The sequence below is a fragment of the Merops nubicus genome, unplaced genomic scaffold (genome assembly GCF_000691845.1).
Source record: "Merops nubicus isolate BGI_N331 unplaced genomic scaffold, ASM69184v1 scaffold7163, whole genome shotgun sequence".
NCBI lineage: Eukaryota > Metazoa > Chordata > Aves > Coraciiformes > Meropidae > Merops > Merops nubicus.
In genome coordinates this window covers 6,220-22,812 of record NW_008599543.1, presented here as the reverse complement: position 1 = coordinate 22,812, position 16,593 = coordinate 6,220, and the positions used below count along the sequence as shown (strand labels likewise).

The 16,593-nt window shown below is 41.4% G+C and overlaps 1 protein-coding gene across 1 annotated transcript in view; it reads right to left on the bottom strand.

Annotated features, from left to right (window-relative positions):
* The window catches only part of EPG5 (ectopic P-granules autophagy protein 5 homolog (C. elegans)), a gene marked incomplete at its 5' end in the record, with an annotated part of 54,073 nt that overhangs the window by 32,703 nt on the left and 4,777 nt on the right, over window positions 1–16,593 (bottom strand). The window contains 13 exons of the mRNA XM_008937418.1: window positions 1,891–1,998; window positions 3,159–3,323; window positions 3,538–3,678; window positions 4,121–4,275; window positions 7,758–7,915; window positions 8,094–8,249; window positions 9,097–9,247; window positions 9,788–9,902; window positions 10,271–10,379; window positions 12,386–12,459; window positions 13,517–13,624; window positions 14,322–14,458; window positions 15,299–15,542. Of these exons, the coding sequence (XP_008935666.1) occupies window positions 1,891–1,998; window positions 3,159–3,323; window positions 3,538–3,678; window positions 4,121–4,275; window positions 7,758–7,915; window positions 8,094–8,249; window positions 9,097–9,247; window positions 9,788–9,902; window positions 10,271–10,379; window positions 12,386–12,459; window positions 13,517–13,624; window positions 14,322–14,458; window positions 15,299–15,542 (1,821 nt within the window). The remainder of the gene's footprint in view (window positions 1–1,890; window positions 1,999–3,158; window positions 3,324–3,537; window positions 3,679–4,120; window positions 4,276–7,757; window positions 7,916–8,093; window positions 8,250–9,096; window positions 9,248–9,787; window positions 9,903–10,270; window positions 10,380–12,385; window positions 12,460–13,516; window positions 13,625–14,321; window positions 14,459–15,298; window positions 15,543–16,593) is intronic.

The window sequence follows — 16,593 nt, the reverse complement described above, 5'->3', positions numbered from 1 at the left end:
AGAGATATTACAGCACAAGTCTGGGATTTGGGTCAGCTTGGATAGTTTCCTCTTCTAACAGTACCACAACCAACAGGAGTTGGTGGTACCACCACCAATTAAGTTCATCTGAAATTTCTGTTACTGTGGCCTTGACTTCCATCACCCCTCTCCCCTCACACATCACTTTTGGTAAAGGCTCTCAACTGTTTGCCTCAAGTTTTACAAACTAGATGGATATTGGTCTTGGATTCAATCTCATTTCTGCTACTTAAAAACCCACATACAAACTTCAGTAATGTTTAGCACTGGTAGTGAAATGAAAACCATATATATACATATATGCACACAAAAATAAGAACTATCAACAAAAAGCCTGAAACCTGTCAGCCTCTCCTTAGAAACAACTCTGTAACGTGGACAGGCAGAGCCTTAGTTTCATGCACGTGTCCATTATCATGAAGACTCTGTCTAGATCAGAAGGAATTATAAATCTTTGGGAAAAACCATTGTACATGCTCTAACAGACTAGTGTAATTGCAGAACTGGGCATCAGTGCAGATACATCTTCTCCAAACAGGGGTACAGGAACCTAAGCATTGTTTTCTCTCAAATTCCAGGGACAACCTCATGCAAGTCAGGACAGGTTCACCAGTACAAGTGGCAACCAAGGCTGAAATAGGCTTAAAAAAAAAAACTTATATAGCTGGCACAAGACAACAAACCATGATCAAGTAGAGCAGAGAAGCAAGTCAGAAAAGAACAAAGAGAATAAGGGACATTCAAAGTCTGGGAAGAAAAGACTGAATAAAAAAGCACAGGGAAAAATGGGAGGAAAAAGCATTGTAAAAGAAATAGAAGATAAAGCACAACACAATGCTAAAAGCTCTGAAAAAAATAAATAGAAGCATCTTTGATTCAATACTCAAGAAAGGGACTTTAACCTTGATCTTTCTATCCTTCCATTCCCCTTCTGTAACTTGGAGTCATACCTTCCTCAGTCACCAGTGTGCTGTAAAGTCAATGTAATAAATGTTTGCAGGATGTCCAGGTAACACAGCACTGAACGCTACTGAAAAGCTCCTAAAATTTTGAGTCTTTAAATAAGGTGAGACTAAGAGCTGGAGATGCAGGAAGGATGTCTCTGATGTTCACCAGAAATAGGTAAGTAGCCTTTCAGTAAGCAACTACTGGCCACCTCTGCATGAGTGAAGGAAGTTTTGTAAGAACAGTCTGCAACTTTCTACTACAGACTGGAAAATAATGTAAACCTACAAAGGGGACAAATTTTTGCTTCTCATATAGATGTTAAATAAGTCTAGTACTATCTTCAAATATTTGTGGGTGCAAAAATACTGATAATTGGTATATTATGATCATAAAATCACAGACTGGTTTGGGTTGAAAGGGACCTTTGAAGGTCACCCAGTCCAACCCCCTGCAGGGAGCAGGGACATCTGCAGCTAGAGCAGGGTGCTCAGAGCTTGGTCCAACCTCCCCTGGGATAGTTCCAGGGATGGGGCAGCGACCACCTCTCTGGGCAGCCTGGGCCAGGGGCTCACCACCCTCAGCATCAACAATTTCTTCCTTCTCTCTCATCTAGATCTCCCTCATTTAGTTACCACCCACCCCCCCCCGTCCTGTCACAACAGGCCCTGCCAAAAAATCTGTCCCACTCTTTCTTCTAGGCCTCCTTTAAGTACTGAAAGGCTGCAACAAGGTCTCTCTGGAGCCTTCTGCCCTCTGGGCTGAACAAGCCCAACTCTCTCAGCCTTTCTTCATAGGGAAGATGTTCTAGTAGTATCCAGATAGCATAGCTATTAAAAAGAGAAACCACAAGGTCTTGGCGTGTAGTTTTTCCTCTTTATCACTATCAGTAAGCCACTGCCTGTAATTCTGAAGAAGGAATACCTGTTTAATGCTTTCAGAGAGCAGCCCAGCATATGGTTTCTGGGAGAGATATTTCTGATATGCTTCCAGGACCATCAGCGCAACTTCAGAATGGACGCCTGGATCCAGCTGTGCTGAAAAACAGAATCACACAACCAAACTTCACCTCGTTTAAAAGGTCTCTACAACTGTACCATTCAGTTGCACTATGGAAAAATAAATCTTAATTTGAGCAGCTAGGGAGAGATTACATATCGTGGCACCTAGGCAGAATCTGGGCCAGTAAGAAAAATTATGGCCCAACATTGAAAAATAATGAGCTCACACCAGGCAATACAAAATTCCACAGATAGATCTATATCCAGAAAAAAGTTACCATAATCACTTCTCATGTGCATTTGGTGGACTTATAGCAGTTAATCCAAAGATCCATTAATGGTATTTTAAATTACATAGTACAGACAGTTGAAATTACTCTTATAAATTGCCACATTAAATACCTATTTTTCCTCATATCAGCGGGTACTGACATGACACTTAATGCAAAGCAAACCCCTCACAGTTAATTCTCCTTACCATTGCTTTGGCTTCATGTGTCATCAAAGAAACAGGAATAAAAAGTCAATATTCATGTACAGGTACCAGCACAGCAAACAGAGGAGTTCAGTATGGTCAAACACACAAATTAGAATGCTAAAATGGGTCACTGAACACAGTCAAAAGAATTACTCTTCCAATCTATTTCTGTTTGCCTCTGAAAAAACATTCACCCTTGATTGGATCCTGAACTGGTTAAGCTCCTGTAGAGACTCATTTTATGGAACATTTTCCAGTCATTTAAATAATGTTCAAGGCTTTGAATAGTCTACTTTCAATGATTAGTTTTCTTGCATTGTGAAAAACCTACCTAGGTATCAGCCTGCAAACTACAGTCACATCAGTCTCACAGACACTTCCTGGAGGATTCCTCTATTTCTGCAGCCAGAGAGATCTTAATCAAGTGACTCACAAGAACTGCCCTGTCAGCTGTTTCCTCTTGTTTAGAGAGAGGAAGCTCCTGCTTAAATACCTCTTTTAATCTCACCTGCAACACTACAAGAAAGCAAAACATGCAAACCCTTAGGCAGAATGCTGCAAAGTTACTCTGAAGTCCCCATCCTGTGCCATCAAGTGTACAGCCATTATATAAAAGTATTTCATTGTTCTCAAATTCAGTTATAATCCTGGGTTGATAACACTTTTACTCTGTAAAATTGACCAAGTTCTGGTCTCCTTATTTTAGTACATACATGCTCACCAAATCCCCAGTTTAGACCTTCCAAGATAATGCAGGCTAGTTTATTCTCCACCGTGGTGAGACTGTAATTTAATAACCAGTCACGAATCAGGGCTATCTCAGATGAGGAAGGCTTCCACAGGTACAATGGCAGTTCTTTAAACAGATACAGAGAAACCTTTGAGGGCAGAAAAGAAGAAAAAAGGCCTGATCAGTACTCAGTATGGAACAATCATCAACATTATGTCCTCTTATCTTAAAGACTGATATGGTCGAAAAAATTACGGACAGGTTTAACACACTCCATTCATACCCAGCTGTATCCCATAATACAATCTGGGACAGTCTCTGGTTTAAGTTGCCTGCTTTAAATGTTGGACTCGAGCACTTACCATCCCAACTTTCTCAATGGTCTCTCGAACTCGACCCAGCAGTACAGAAATAATCTCTGTATGGATACTGGCAATTGCTCCCAAGAGCTCTCGACCAACTTTTGAAAACGTCTCTCTTGTGGACAGACTAACATAGGACACCTGAGGAGAGGAGCAGAGAGCTGTTACTCCTTACTGTAGACCTTCACTGACCACACTAAGCATCTTTTGACACCACAACAGAAAAAAACAGCACAAGGAATTTAAATTTAACAGCATTTAACATTTCTGAATTTAACAGAAAAAAAAAAACAGCACACGCAACAAGTTAGACCCATGCAAAAAAAAAAACAGATAGCAAAACAAAGATGGTTTTGTTCATTTGTTTCATTCTGCCTTGGTCTATAGAAGAGTTGTTCTTTCTCCCAGAAAAACATCTACTTCAGGACATTCTACTTTAGCAGTAGGTTATAGACCTCAGAAGTAGTGCTTTCCTAGTTCCATGGCAGAGCAAAATGCAGAAGTCATGAACGTTTCACACCTTCCATTGTTAGGAAGAGGGCAAAGTCATTCTTCTTCAGAGTGGACCTCTAACATTACTTGCCTCATATATCTCCAGAGCAATGATTTTAATAAATTCCTCATCAATATCAGCCCGTTTGGTTTGTGCCATCTGAGCAAATGTGGTGAGCAGACAAATTTCTTCGGAGCAGTTCATTGATCTGAGATACTTTTCAAAATTTACAAGATGCTCTGGGTCTAGAAAAAAGTCACAGGAAAGAAACAGGATAAAAGAAGTGTTATAGCACACACGTCAGTTATTTTCTACATTTATTGACAGTCCAGTCCCAGACAAGCAATCAGTGACATAGGAACTATCCTTACATGTTTAGTATCCTCTCTTCAGAAGTGGCTGGTATCAGCTGCTTTACAATAAGATGCAAGAAACACCATAACATGCAGAGAGTCCATGTGATAATGAAAAATAAAATTGCCTCAAGAACAGCTGGAACTCAATTTTTAATATTATTTTAACTATGCAGTGTCAATCACCCACAGGAAGAACTGCTTGAACTCTTTTAAAAATGTTATCATGATTTTGGCTTCCATTACACATTGAAGGAACTAATTTCACAGATCAAGTATAAACTGTATGAAAGGATTTTATTTTCAGAGTCTAATCAGGATGCAGTCAAGAGAAGATTAAAACTAAGCCCACTGAAGCACAACAGAGAGGTTCTGATCAAGTTGAGACACTTGGCCCATCCCACACACCATGATTTTAGGCAGCAATTAAGTTGGGGAGATCATTCTACACCAATTACAAATAAAAACACTTGAAGTCTCTAGCCCTGGGTCTAGGCTACATTTAGGAGTTACAAGGAAAGGTTGGTTTCAGTTTCTTGAACTTCATACAAGGAAATTACTGATGCACTTGTTTAGAAAACATCTCTGAGAAGAGAGAACTGATGTTGCACAGGGCAGGAAGGCTGAGGGATGCTGCCAGCTGAATTCAAGCAGGTTTCCTCTTTAAAGGGAAACCTTTAAAGTGACATGTTGCCAAATGCAACGAAACATTTCATTCCCCAAAGTGGGGGAAAACAAGAAGAGAAGGGTACAAATACAACTGAACATGACTTTCAAATAATTTTTATTTCTTCCCAGTAAAAATAGAGTCTGTGCAGGAAAACAAGCACTGAAATCTGCATTTGAGCTGTAAAATATTCTGGAGAATGGTCTGCTTCCTCTGAGACATAATATGCCACTAAACAGTCTGCAGTGATCTTATCATGGCAGTTGAACATACTGAAAAACACTCATTGTGGCACTCGACTGCTCAATCTGCACAGGCATGTGCTCAGCATGCTGATGATCAAACACTTCCACTTAGGTTAGCTTCTATTTTAAGGGCTTTCAACAATTTTGCAACTGTACTTCAACCTGAGAAGGTCAGACTTGTATGGACAACACATCTCATGAACTGTGTGCTAAAGGATTGTGCAATATAAGTCAAGAGTTTTTCCATATAGCAAGACAAACTACACTCCTGATAGATAGCACAGACACACAGGAGATGTCTCACCCACTCACCTCCCTTTCCTGTATGCTACCTTTTACCCTTACAGCAGGAACTGCAGAGCACTGTGGGTTTTGTTGTTGTTGTTTCATTTTTTTTAAGATAACAGGAAAAAAAAAACAATTACAATGCTTTTACTACATATAAAGCCATAGCAGAAACATAGAATGCCTTCAGTTGGAAGGGACCTTTAAAGGTCATCTGGTCCCACCCCCATGGATTGCCACACAACATGGGGAAGGGTGCAGGACACACAGGTAACAAATGGCTACGATGGCATTTGTCATATTAGCACCATGTGTGTCTCCGTTTCATCAGGCATAGGTCAGCTAGGCAACAGGAAAGAGGTCTGCAGGGTGACAGACGAGAAAAATGGGATCTGGCAAAGCTGAGGACAAAGATCATAAATGGAAGGAGGAGGGCCAGTGCCAGCTGCTGAGTACATGCTGCACAAGTGAGAGCTCTGCCCCAGCTGCAACTTCCTCGTCTCTACCTGAGGTCATCTGTGGGCTCCACACCAGCCTCAAACCCACACCAAGACACGGCTTGGGACTGAGGGACAGGGACAAGGGAAAAGGGAAGAGAGATTCCACCTACATCCTATCATCTCACAGTGCAGCCAATGACACTTCCACCACACAGCTGCTCCTTGAGCCAATTCCCTTCCTCCTCTGCACGTTTGCTCACAGAATGATGGGGGTTGGAAAACTTCCATCAGTTAGCAAGACTTGCTACCACCTGTGGATTCATCACTCAACACTTCTCAAATCTAATTTGGAAAGGGAAATCAATAAAAAGGGTTCTCTCCCAAGAGAACGTTAATGCCATGGTCTTCTGGGGTGTGAATTACAGGAAATTAAGTCAGCGTTATATTGATGTCATTAAAAAGCAGCTAATTCAGAAGATTAGATGGATTTCACTGAAAGAACTGTTGATATTCCCTGTCTAGACATTTCTGAAAAATAGTATTGTGCTGACATAACCCATTGAGAAGAATGAAGAGGATAAAAATATCCTGCATCAGCATAGAAGGGACTTTAAAATATAAAAGTTAGCTGGGAGCAGAACAAAGCCTGAACAAAACAAAACAACAAAAAAAAAAAAAAACAGTGTTTGTCACTGCCAGAGCTGCAACCCACCCATCATATTACATGAGATGCAGTAAAACTTTCTTGCAAAAACAAAACCAAACAATTCCTACTGAAACAGTGTAACTGTTAGTGTTTCAGCTGGCACCTGCTAATCACATTAGCACTCCTTAAAGTACACAGCTGCAGCCTTGATATCTCTCTCCCACTCTGTGCCAATTGCCCTAAATGTTAGCCAGTACTGCACAGAACAAGACACTCAGTAATCTCTCCAGATGGCCATTTTCTTCCCATGAGGTTTACTCTCCCTGAAGACAGCAAAGAGGTGGTGAAGTAGGGAGTTACTGCTTTGCTCACCTGCTTCCCTGTCAATCAAGACCTGAAATATTTTCCATGAAGGCATCAGCACATGGAAAGTAGCATTCCAGCTGGCTTCTAAATAACTCTGCCATAGCTGAAGCCACCACAGTCACTGTGGAGATCAGCACAGGACAGAAGTCCAGGGGAAACAGAAAGAAAAGGTCACAGACAGGAAAAGAAAATCATCCACAGAAAGCTTGAGATAAAGGAAATTTCTGTAGATAAGCAGATCCCCCACAATATAAGTTACTGAAGCCAAAACTAGCAAGTGAAAAAGGAAAGAGAGGACTGGGGTATTTATAGAACTACCAACAGCTAAACAGTCACCAGCTCACAAGAAAAAAAGGAAAAAAAGCAAACTCTAACCATAAGCAATACAAAATCCTGCATTTCAGGATTTAAACCTCTCTCCAAATACTGTCAAAGGTCAAGGTGGGACCTGATATGAGAACACAGAAGATGCACCCACTGCATGGCACTCCTGAAGCTCTCTGAAGCATCCAGCAGCAGTCACTCCCAAAGAGAAAACTAACGTGAGAGTTTGGGCAAACAAGTAGTGGAAGACCAGGAATTCCCCAAGGACACTTCTAAGGCCTCTGGACCAGTCAAGTGGCTGAGGGTGTATTTAGCAATGGAAAGAACTAAAGAATTAAACCCACAGCTGACGCAGCAGTAGCCAAATTGATTAGAATTGGTCCCAAGTGAAGGAATTCTACCTTTGAGTCTTTGTTGGTAGTCAGCAGGTTGCAGAGTGGAGCAGAGCTTTTCCAGGTGCTCACTCTCTGCACAGTGCATGACAAAGAAGAGCCTCCAAAGCATGTTGCTGGATAAGGTTCCATAAGGCATCTCAGACATGAACAACCAGACTCCCAACCTGTTGAATTTGAAGAGGCAAATACAAATAGTTATTAGCCTGATCCCATGTGCTGAAAAATCCTGCACATTACAGTCTTTTTTAAACCATTAAGTATTTAAAGCTACCCCAACTCCCAGTTTCAATTATCTAACTCCTGCAAGATGAAGCCTCTACCAATGCCCACAGGACAGCCTACCTTTTTGCCTTCAGAACGTGCAGAACAGCTCTAAAAAACAGCTCATCAAACTCCAGCTGCAATTTTTCCACAGAGTAGGGATGTGCTACTGATCCATACTGCTTATTGGCATTAACATACTGGGCCCAGTGGTCACTCACATGACACAGTGTCATCCTGCACAGCAGAACAAACATGTTAAAGGACCATTAAGTATGTCATCACTAAATAAAAACACACACCAGTGCAACTGGATCAGAGTCTAGTCACAAGAGACACGTTCAACCCTTTGTCCTCTGGTTCCAAGACATGTCCATATAAATAGAATTTCCCATCCCTCTTCTGACAGAGCTACTCTAAAATTCCTGTGTTGTCCTTCCTTGGTTTTGCAAGCAAAGAATGCATAATATTCTGTTATACCAAATCAGTTTCTGCATAAACTTTGGAGCCTTAGGCTAATCCAACATGATGAAAGGGCAGCACATGCAAAAAGCTCATACAGAATAATCATACTGAGAAAGTTACTGCTCTAATAACACAAGGATGAACATGGATTTTGCTTCTGATTCAGCCACATCTCCCCTTGAAAACACACTGATAGAAGCCATATAAAATGACTGCTGGAGATTTAAACCTAAACATCACCTTTTAGGTTGCAATTATATTTGCATACTGAAACAACAGGATGATAATCAAGGAGTAGATTAAAAACCCTAAAACAATTCTGGATAACAATGGAAAGAAAGCAGTAACATTGGTTATAAATAGGGGTGGATCTGAGAAACTGTTGGATTTCAGTGACTTTCCAAGGCTAGCCTAAGCACTCCCCTGATGGAAGTCAGCCTCGTGTTCCACAGCTCACCCAGCTCCTTTGTACCCACAGCATTTACACTTTGCAGTTCTTCACTTCAGACAACTTCAGAGCCAAGGATTCTGGAATTTCTGATTCCCAGACTAGCTAGCTCTGAACTTTAAACCAGTGTATGAAAAAGACCTATTCACATCACAGAGAAAATATTCTTACTTGATCAGCTGCCCAATTCGCTTCACGAACTGCCGGTATCGTGCTCTGTTAAACGTTTCCAACCCTGCAGACAGAAGTTCCACTAAGGAATTTGCAAAAGCAAAAATCTTCATCATCTCCTGGGGAGTTGTTTTTTCAGGAAAATAAGCACCTAAAAAAAACAAGACAGAAAAACAAGCCCCCAAAACATGTGAATTCTGAATTTTTGAAGCTCTACAGTGAACTGATATTTGCATTCTGTTTATGAAATGAATAATAAATACCTGTTAAGTATGAAAGTACAAATAAACTATACAAGCTATAAGATCTCTACCAAGCAACTATCTCCATGTATTTATCCAAAGATTTAGCAAACTAAAGAATGAATAAGTAATTTCAGAAAAATCACAGTCATATTACAATTAAGTGGAAAAGGGAAAAAAATAGATTTGAAAACAACTGCACTACAAGCAGACCAAACCTAAAGGGAGAGAACTCAACGTTTCACATGCTAGTCCTGCTCTAAGTTTCTAAGTTACCCCCAACACATGGCAGATATTTCCACCTCCTCTGTTTAACCTGTGAGCTGCTGCACAGGTTCAGTGTTACTTCTCTCAGACACTCCCTTAATCCATCAGCATTCTTGGCAGTTTTATCATTAATACGATTAGCATAAGCAAAATGAAGAATAACTCTTTAGCAGCTGATTTACCTCCAGATTTAAATCCAAGGAACTGCTGAAAGAGTTCATGAAATGGAAACTGGGACAACAGGGCAATCAAGTCATCTTCCAAAAGCAGAATCCAGCTTGTTTCAGGATCCTCATCCTACAGACAAAACCAGTTGCTTTTAGTACTACATTTACAATAGAGCTCCCAGTAAAAGGGCTTCACTATTGTACTAATTACAGAGGAGAACAAAGTACAAATTAACTCTCCTCCACTCATCTACACATCTGCTTCCATGCAACAGCTCAGACATTTCAATTCTACCTGTTAATACACATCCCTAGAAGCTCCACTATCTACAGTTATGACAGAGACAAAAGCAGAGTAAAATAGATTTAGAGTTTTAAATTATGCTTTTTAACTGAACATGTCCACTTTTCTTCCTGTCTCACAATAACTAATACAATAAACTAGAGCAAAATCATAAAGGGGAATACAGAGAAAAAACAAAATATCATTTGCTGTACCTCTTCTCCTCCTTCATCTACCAGGGTCCAGTTTCCAGATTCTTTCCCAGAAGAAGAGGAACTTTTCCTTTCAATTGGTTTCATATGGCACATGAAGTCCCCCCGATTTCTGATTTCAAGTGAAAAAATAAAAAGTTTATAAATAACAAGAAAATTTTAAATTCTTAATTGTTATATTTTAGTTAAAAGAAGATATTAAAAAAAAAAAAAACAGTTACAAGAATAAGAAATTAACAAGCATGTCAGAAAGCTGCCAGGCAGAAAAGGACCTGAGGGTGTTGACACCATTCCAGCATCCTGGCTTTGATCAGCACTGGTGTGGCCAGCAGGACCAGGGTAGGGATTGTCCCCCTGGACTGGGCACTGGGGAGGCTGCACCTTGAACCCTGGGTTCAGTTTTGGACCCCTCACTCTAAGAAGGACCTTGATGTGGAGTCCCCATCCCTGGAGGGGTTTCCAAGCCATGGAGATGTGGTGCTGAGGGACATGGGTTAGTAGGGAGGGAACTGCTGGACTTGATCTTAAAGGTCTTTTCCACCAAAATGATTCTATGATAACCTGATATGCTCCAAGACTAGCACAGATATGCTGCACTCAGTAAACAACCTTCCAAGCAATATTCTGAACATGTTAACAGCTATCAGCCCTGTGTAGCAAACATTTAAATATAAAAGAAATAACACTTCTCATGCCCTTGTGTAAGAAAAACCCCTTAAAAATAAGAGAACAATATCAAAAGAAGGACATCATACTTCAGAAGAGGTTCTCTACCATTTAAGGGAATCACCTGGTGAGTCAACAACAAACAGATAACCACAGGCCTATACAACTTTCATAGCTGCATTCACCAGATCAACATTAGTAAGACTGGTCTTACATATGCTGAGTGACCACAAGTAAACACCTTCCAGGAAAGTGTTGCCTGAAATTGAGCCAGCTCACTTCAGCCACTAGACCACTTCAAGTCTGGGACACCAGTTTTCAGCCTGTAGATCTTTAGATGTTCAGACATAACACCAAGTTGCACATTCAGAAAGTTTATATAAAAGTTTAAAACCTAACAACCAATTTTCTTCTAATTTGAAACGTACCAGAAGTCTGCACATAGTGCCATGGAACTCCAGGATAATATCACCTTCCTAATCTCTTTAAACATAATTGTGATAATATGAACAGATTACTAATTAAATACCAGTTTTATGACACTGACTTCACAAATCAAATCCAGAATTCAGACATGTCTGTTACAGCTCCTGCACCTCAGGAATAAGTCTCAGCAATTTTAGCAGTGAGTGCAGCCACCATGGAAGCTCCATGTTCCTCTGTCAACACTGAGAACATCACTCCAGACACCTTAAGTTAGCCCTAGCTCAGAACACAAGCCTCAAAACACACTGGTAATATGCAGGTCCTCAGGACAGACTTGTTTCCTAAGGCAGCCCCAGACAGCAGAGGTGAAAACAAAACCCTTTTAAAACAATAGCCTCCAATAAACAGGATACCCACTTAACAGAGAGTCAGACTATCAAAGTCACCAATGACAACTCTAAATTACAGCAGTTTGGGTCTTTGACATTAAAACTCAGGGATGGGGAGAGGCAAGTTATGTATTTTATTTGAAGCACTTAACAGTTTTTACTAATGACTGATTTCATCAACCAGCTTCTCCAAGCACCACATATTCCTTCTAGATAAAAAAAGGAGGAAAAAATAAATGAGGGAGCCCAACCAGTGTCTACACAAACTCAGCAAAATTGTTGCTCAAGGGTTTCTCTTGCAGAACCAGAGTAATGAACAGGCCATTGTGCAAGGCAAGAACTCTGTTCCAGAAGTCACAGTAATAAAACATGAACATATGTCAGTCTTCAGAAGCTGCTGGACATCTGAAAGCAAACTGCATCACACCATGCAGGGTAGGACAATGTCCTGCCAAGGCTCTGTTTTAAGGTGAATGAGTTTTAAAAACACTTTGAATTCAACTATGAATCTCTTATGTGTGCCTGCTTTTATGATTTTGCCTGCCATGAACTTTCAGAGTTTTACAGCTAGATCAGGTATCATGTTTCCTACTCTTCAATAATCAGAGTATATTTATAAAATCATATTCACACTTACTTGACAGGAGACATAAGCAAGGCAAGAGACTGCATGAAATGAAAGACACCCGATGGGTTATCCAAGACTTTGATCTGAAATCAAATGGAAAAATCTAAGTAAATCTAACTAAAATGAAGCATAAAGTAATTCTATCAGAGAAAATTCAAATTCTGAAGTTTCACATTTTTCACCAGCTTTTTGTTCAGACTAAAAAGTACCCATAAAAGACAGTACCCACACACCCTGGAGAAAGTATTGCTATGGTAAAATATTGAGAGTTATCCAAAAAAAGTACTTACAAAAATTAAAAAGATTAAAATAAAAAAAAAAAAAAACCAAAACACACACATGACAAGCTCCACCAAAAAAGACAACTTCTCTTTGTTTCACATGTACTTCTGGGCACCAGGGGAAATTGTGATGTTGAGCATAGAGGAAGTTAAGATCCTGCCATGATAGGTTAATGGTTGGACTCAGTCTTAAGGGTCTTTTCCGACCTAAATGATTCAATTCTATCCTTTTATTTCATTGCTTGCCTTTTGCCTGCTGGTGTGACTGCACTCCTTTTCCTGTGGCTATGTTTCCAACATCTTCCCCTCTTGGAGGAGCAAAAATGTTCTTTGCAAGGATAACCTGGTGCCTTTGGACATCTGCACTCCCTATGATCTGTACAAAGTGAAACCTTTTCCCTCTCCTTTAAAATTACCTAACTAACAAACTTTCCAGGGAAACCAATCCCATTTCAACACACAGGATACAAAAATCTCTTCTTCCTCATCCCTTCAGCATCACAGAGCTGCCTCCAGTCCCTTTTGTCTCATACAGCAGCTGCTTCAAGTCTAAATAGTCTTTCCATTTCTTGGACAGCACTCCCAAAACCTGCTGCTGCAATAGGTCTTCTGAGGCACAACACAAGTCTTGGATTCCTCTTCAGAGTCTCTCTAGCCAAGAGTAAGAAGTGTTTCCCCATTAACCTGCTCGTGGTTTGGCTAACATGGGTAAATACATCCTCTGACAAACCCTTAACTTAACAGACACAGAAGAAACAACATGCACAACCAGGGACTGCTTAGGTAAAAGACACTCTCCTCTCCTACCCACTCCTCTCCCCCTCCAGCTTTCTGATGATACAGAATTAAACATTCACACCTGAATGAATGGACAAGCCCACTGGCTGACCCCAGCTGGACAACGCAGGATGTGGTTGAAGAGGAAGAGATGGTCACCTGGGCAGCCAATCCTCTGCAACACTGACACCTAAAGGGAAATACAGCACAGTCTTGTAAATGAGTGTCAAGGTTCATTCCTTTATAGCCCTGCTAGAGTAACACTGTTCTTTCATTTCTTTTCCTGTGCTTCCTAATAAACCTCAGTTTCCACAGCAAGCTATGGGAGAATAATATTTAACAGTCTGTTTGCTTGGTGTGTGAGTCACAAACACCTGGACATGTTCCTGGGCACCCTGCCCTGGGTGACCCTGCTTTAGCAGGGGGGTTGGACAAGGTGATCTCCAGAGGTCCCTTCCAACCCCACCATTCTGTGACTCTGTAAACAATTTTCTTGGGTGTAGAAAAATTAATTCCTTTAAAATTAAATTAAAAGCTAATTCATTTATAAATCAGCAAGAATAGAAGTTTCTCAAAATTTCAAGCTTCTCGAATCTGAATAGTTTTACTTTCAAAATAACCAAAAGCATAATGAGTATTGGGTACTAAGCCCACTTTAAGCAGTGTTGGCTGCTCAGGTGCCAGTTCTTATTCAAGCTGGTGACCTCCATTGACTTTGTTAGACAAGGGAATTCATTCTGAAGAATCACTGATAGAGAACAACAGGCAAAAAAAAACCCATCATTCTGTGTGGGAGAACGTCAGAAACAGTAACACTTTCAAAAAATGACTCCAGAATTCACCCCACATGTTGGATCAAAGAGCTGCATCCATGCTTACTCCCTCACCAGTCTCTGCAGCCACATGAGAAGGTCGTTCTGAAACTGAGGGTCCTCGATGACTCTGCGGGTGAAGCTGAAGAGGACACTGATGCATTCCTTCAAGTGGCTCAAGTCTGAAGAAAGGTTTTCTGACTGCTTTGAAACTGTAAATTAAAAACAGAATCCAGAAGCTTTAATGAGCAACTCTTAGAGTAGCAGCACAAGTACTGGGTTGGAGCTACAGACACCAAGATATTCCAACACAGTTGCTTGCTAAATGTGACAGAGAAGAACACTAATTCAGAGTATTTTTATTTAATCTTACAATTAAGCACTGGATGCTAACTCCAAGAAGAATATACTACAGTTACTCTCATAAAAGGCCTTCCCTCAACATAAACCCCGTGAGAACCAGCATTAACTATGCATATAAATTATCTGAGAGGCAAAGGGAGGAACACTAGTAAGGATAAACATCCGGGGTGGGAAGGGGAGGAATACTGCAGCTAAAAGATTGGCACAAACCAAATAAGTAATACACTTGATGAAAACTAGAAAGATTTCTAAGTATTAGAGCTGCAAGATTTCACATTGCTTTCCAAGAGGAAGTAAAGAAGGAAAAATATGCAGCTGGTTTTAGAATTGCATGTAATCAGTTGGGAAAGGGACTGTATTATATGTTGCTTTTGACAACAAAAGACTGGAGCTTGGGTGTCCCAGCCCACCCAGTGCTCCTCTGCAGCAATCAGTGACCATAAGCAGCTTAGACAGGAGGTGCTCCTGCATTCAGCTTCCACTCTCCAAGCTGAGTAAAGTAAGAGAATTAAGAGTTTTTCCTGTGAGAAAAAAAGTCTCACTATCCCCTACATAAGATCAGCAGGTTTTAATATCAGACAACAAAACACTCCAAAATACAAATTCCAACACAAGATTCCAAAACTGCAGGTGAACAAGGCACTGGGCAGCCTGAGCAGAACAGGGAGCAGTCCAGACCAGCAACATACCTTGCTCTTGCTGCTGAAGAGCCACTGATCTCAGCAGGGATGAGCTGCTGAGCAACCTGTAGACGTAGGACTCCACCTGCAGCCTGGACAGCACCGACGTGTACGAGTGCAGGACCAGTGTCTGGTGCACGTGCTCTGTTCTGGCCTCAAACAGCTTTTTCAGCTCCCCCAGCACGTTCTCATTGAGCTCCACTGTCTGGTAACGATGGTGACCAGTCACTTTGCACTGATCTGCACAGACACCCTGAAAAGAAAACGTTTTGTTTACGTGCTTTGTCATTTTCTTGGGTCAAGGGTGCTTACAGAAATTAACCTTGACCATAACTCTCCCCTCAACAGATCTCAAAGCTTTCATAAAAGGGGCCACTCCACAGGTAGAAAAAACAAACATTTGGGAACATCCTACATAGTTTTTAGAGCTGCTGATTACTGGTGATTCATATCCCTGACTCCTGAAAAAATTACTCTATAGACCTTCAGTAACCCAGATTTAGAAATAGGCATGGAGTGACTTTCTCCTTCTATGATAAGATGACCCACTTGGTGGATGCAGCAAAGGCTGTGGGCCTTTACCTAGTCTTCAGTAAAGCCTTTGACACTGTTTCCCACAGCATTCTCATGAAAAAAAAAAACAAAACAAAAAACAAAACTGGCTGCTCATGGCTTGGACAGGTGTATGCTCTGCTGGGTGAAACTGGCTGGACAGATGGGCCCAGAGAGTGGTGGTGAAAGGAGCTAAACCCCACTGGTAGTCAGTCCCAAGTGGTGTTCCACAGGGCCCAGTACTGGGGCTAATTACATTTAACATCTTCATCAATGACATGGACAAGGAGACAGAGTGCACCCCCAGTAAGACTGCAGATGACACCCAGCTGAGTGGAAATGCTGACCTGCTTCAGGGTAGGAAGGCTTTACAGAGTGACCTGGACAGGCTGGGCTGATGGGATGAGGCCAATGGGATGAGGCTCAACTAGGCCAAAGTGCTGGGTCCTTCCTGCCCTTGTGTCACAACAACCCCCTGCAATGATCCAGGACTGGTGAAGTGTTGCTGGAAACTGCCCAGCAGAAAAGGACTTGAGGGTGTTGGTAAGAGGCAGCTGAAGATGAGCCAGCATGTGCCCAGGTAGCCAAGAAGGCCACCAGTATCCTGGCCTGGATCAGCACTAGTGTGGCCAGCAGGACTTGAGCAGGGATCATCTCCCTGGACTGGGCACTAGGGAAACCACACCTCGAATCCTGGGTTCAGTTTTGGGCCCCTCCCTCCAAGAAGGACCTCGAGGGGCTGGAGACTGCAC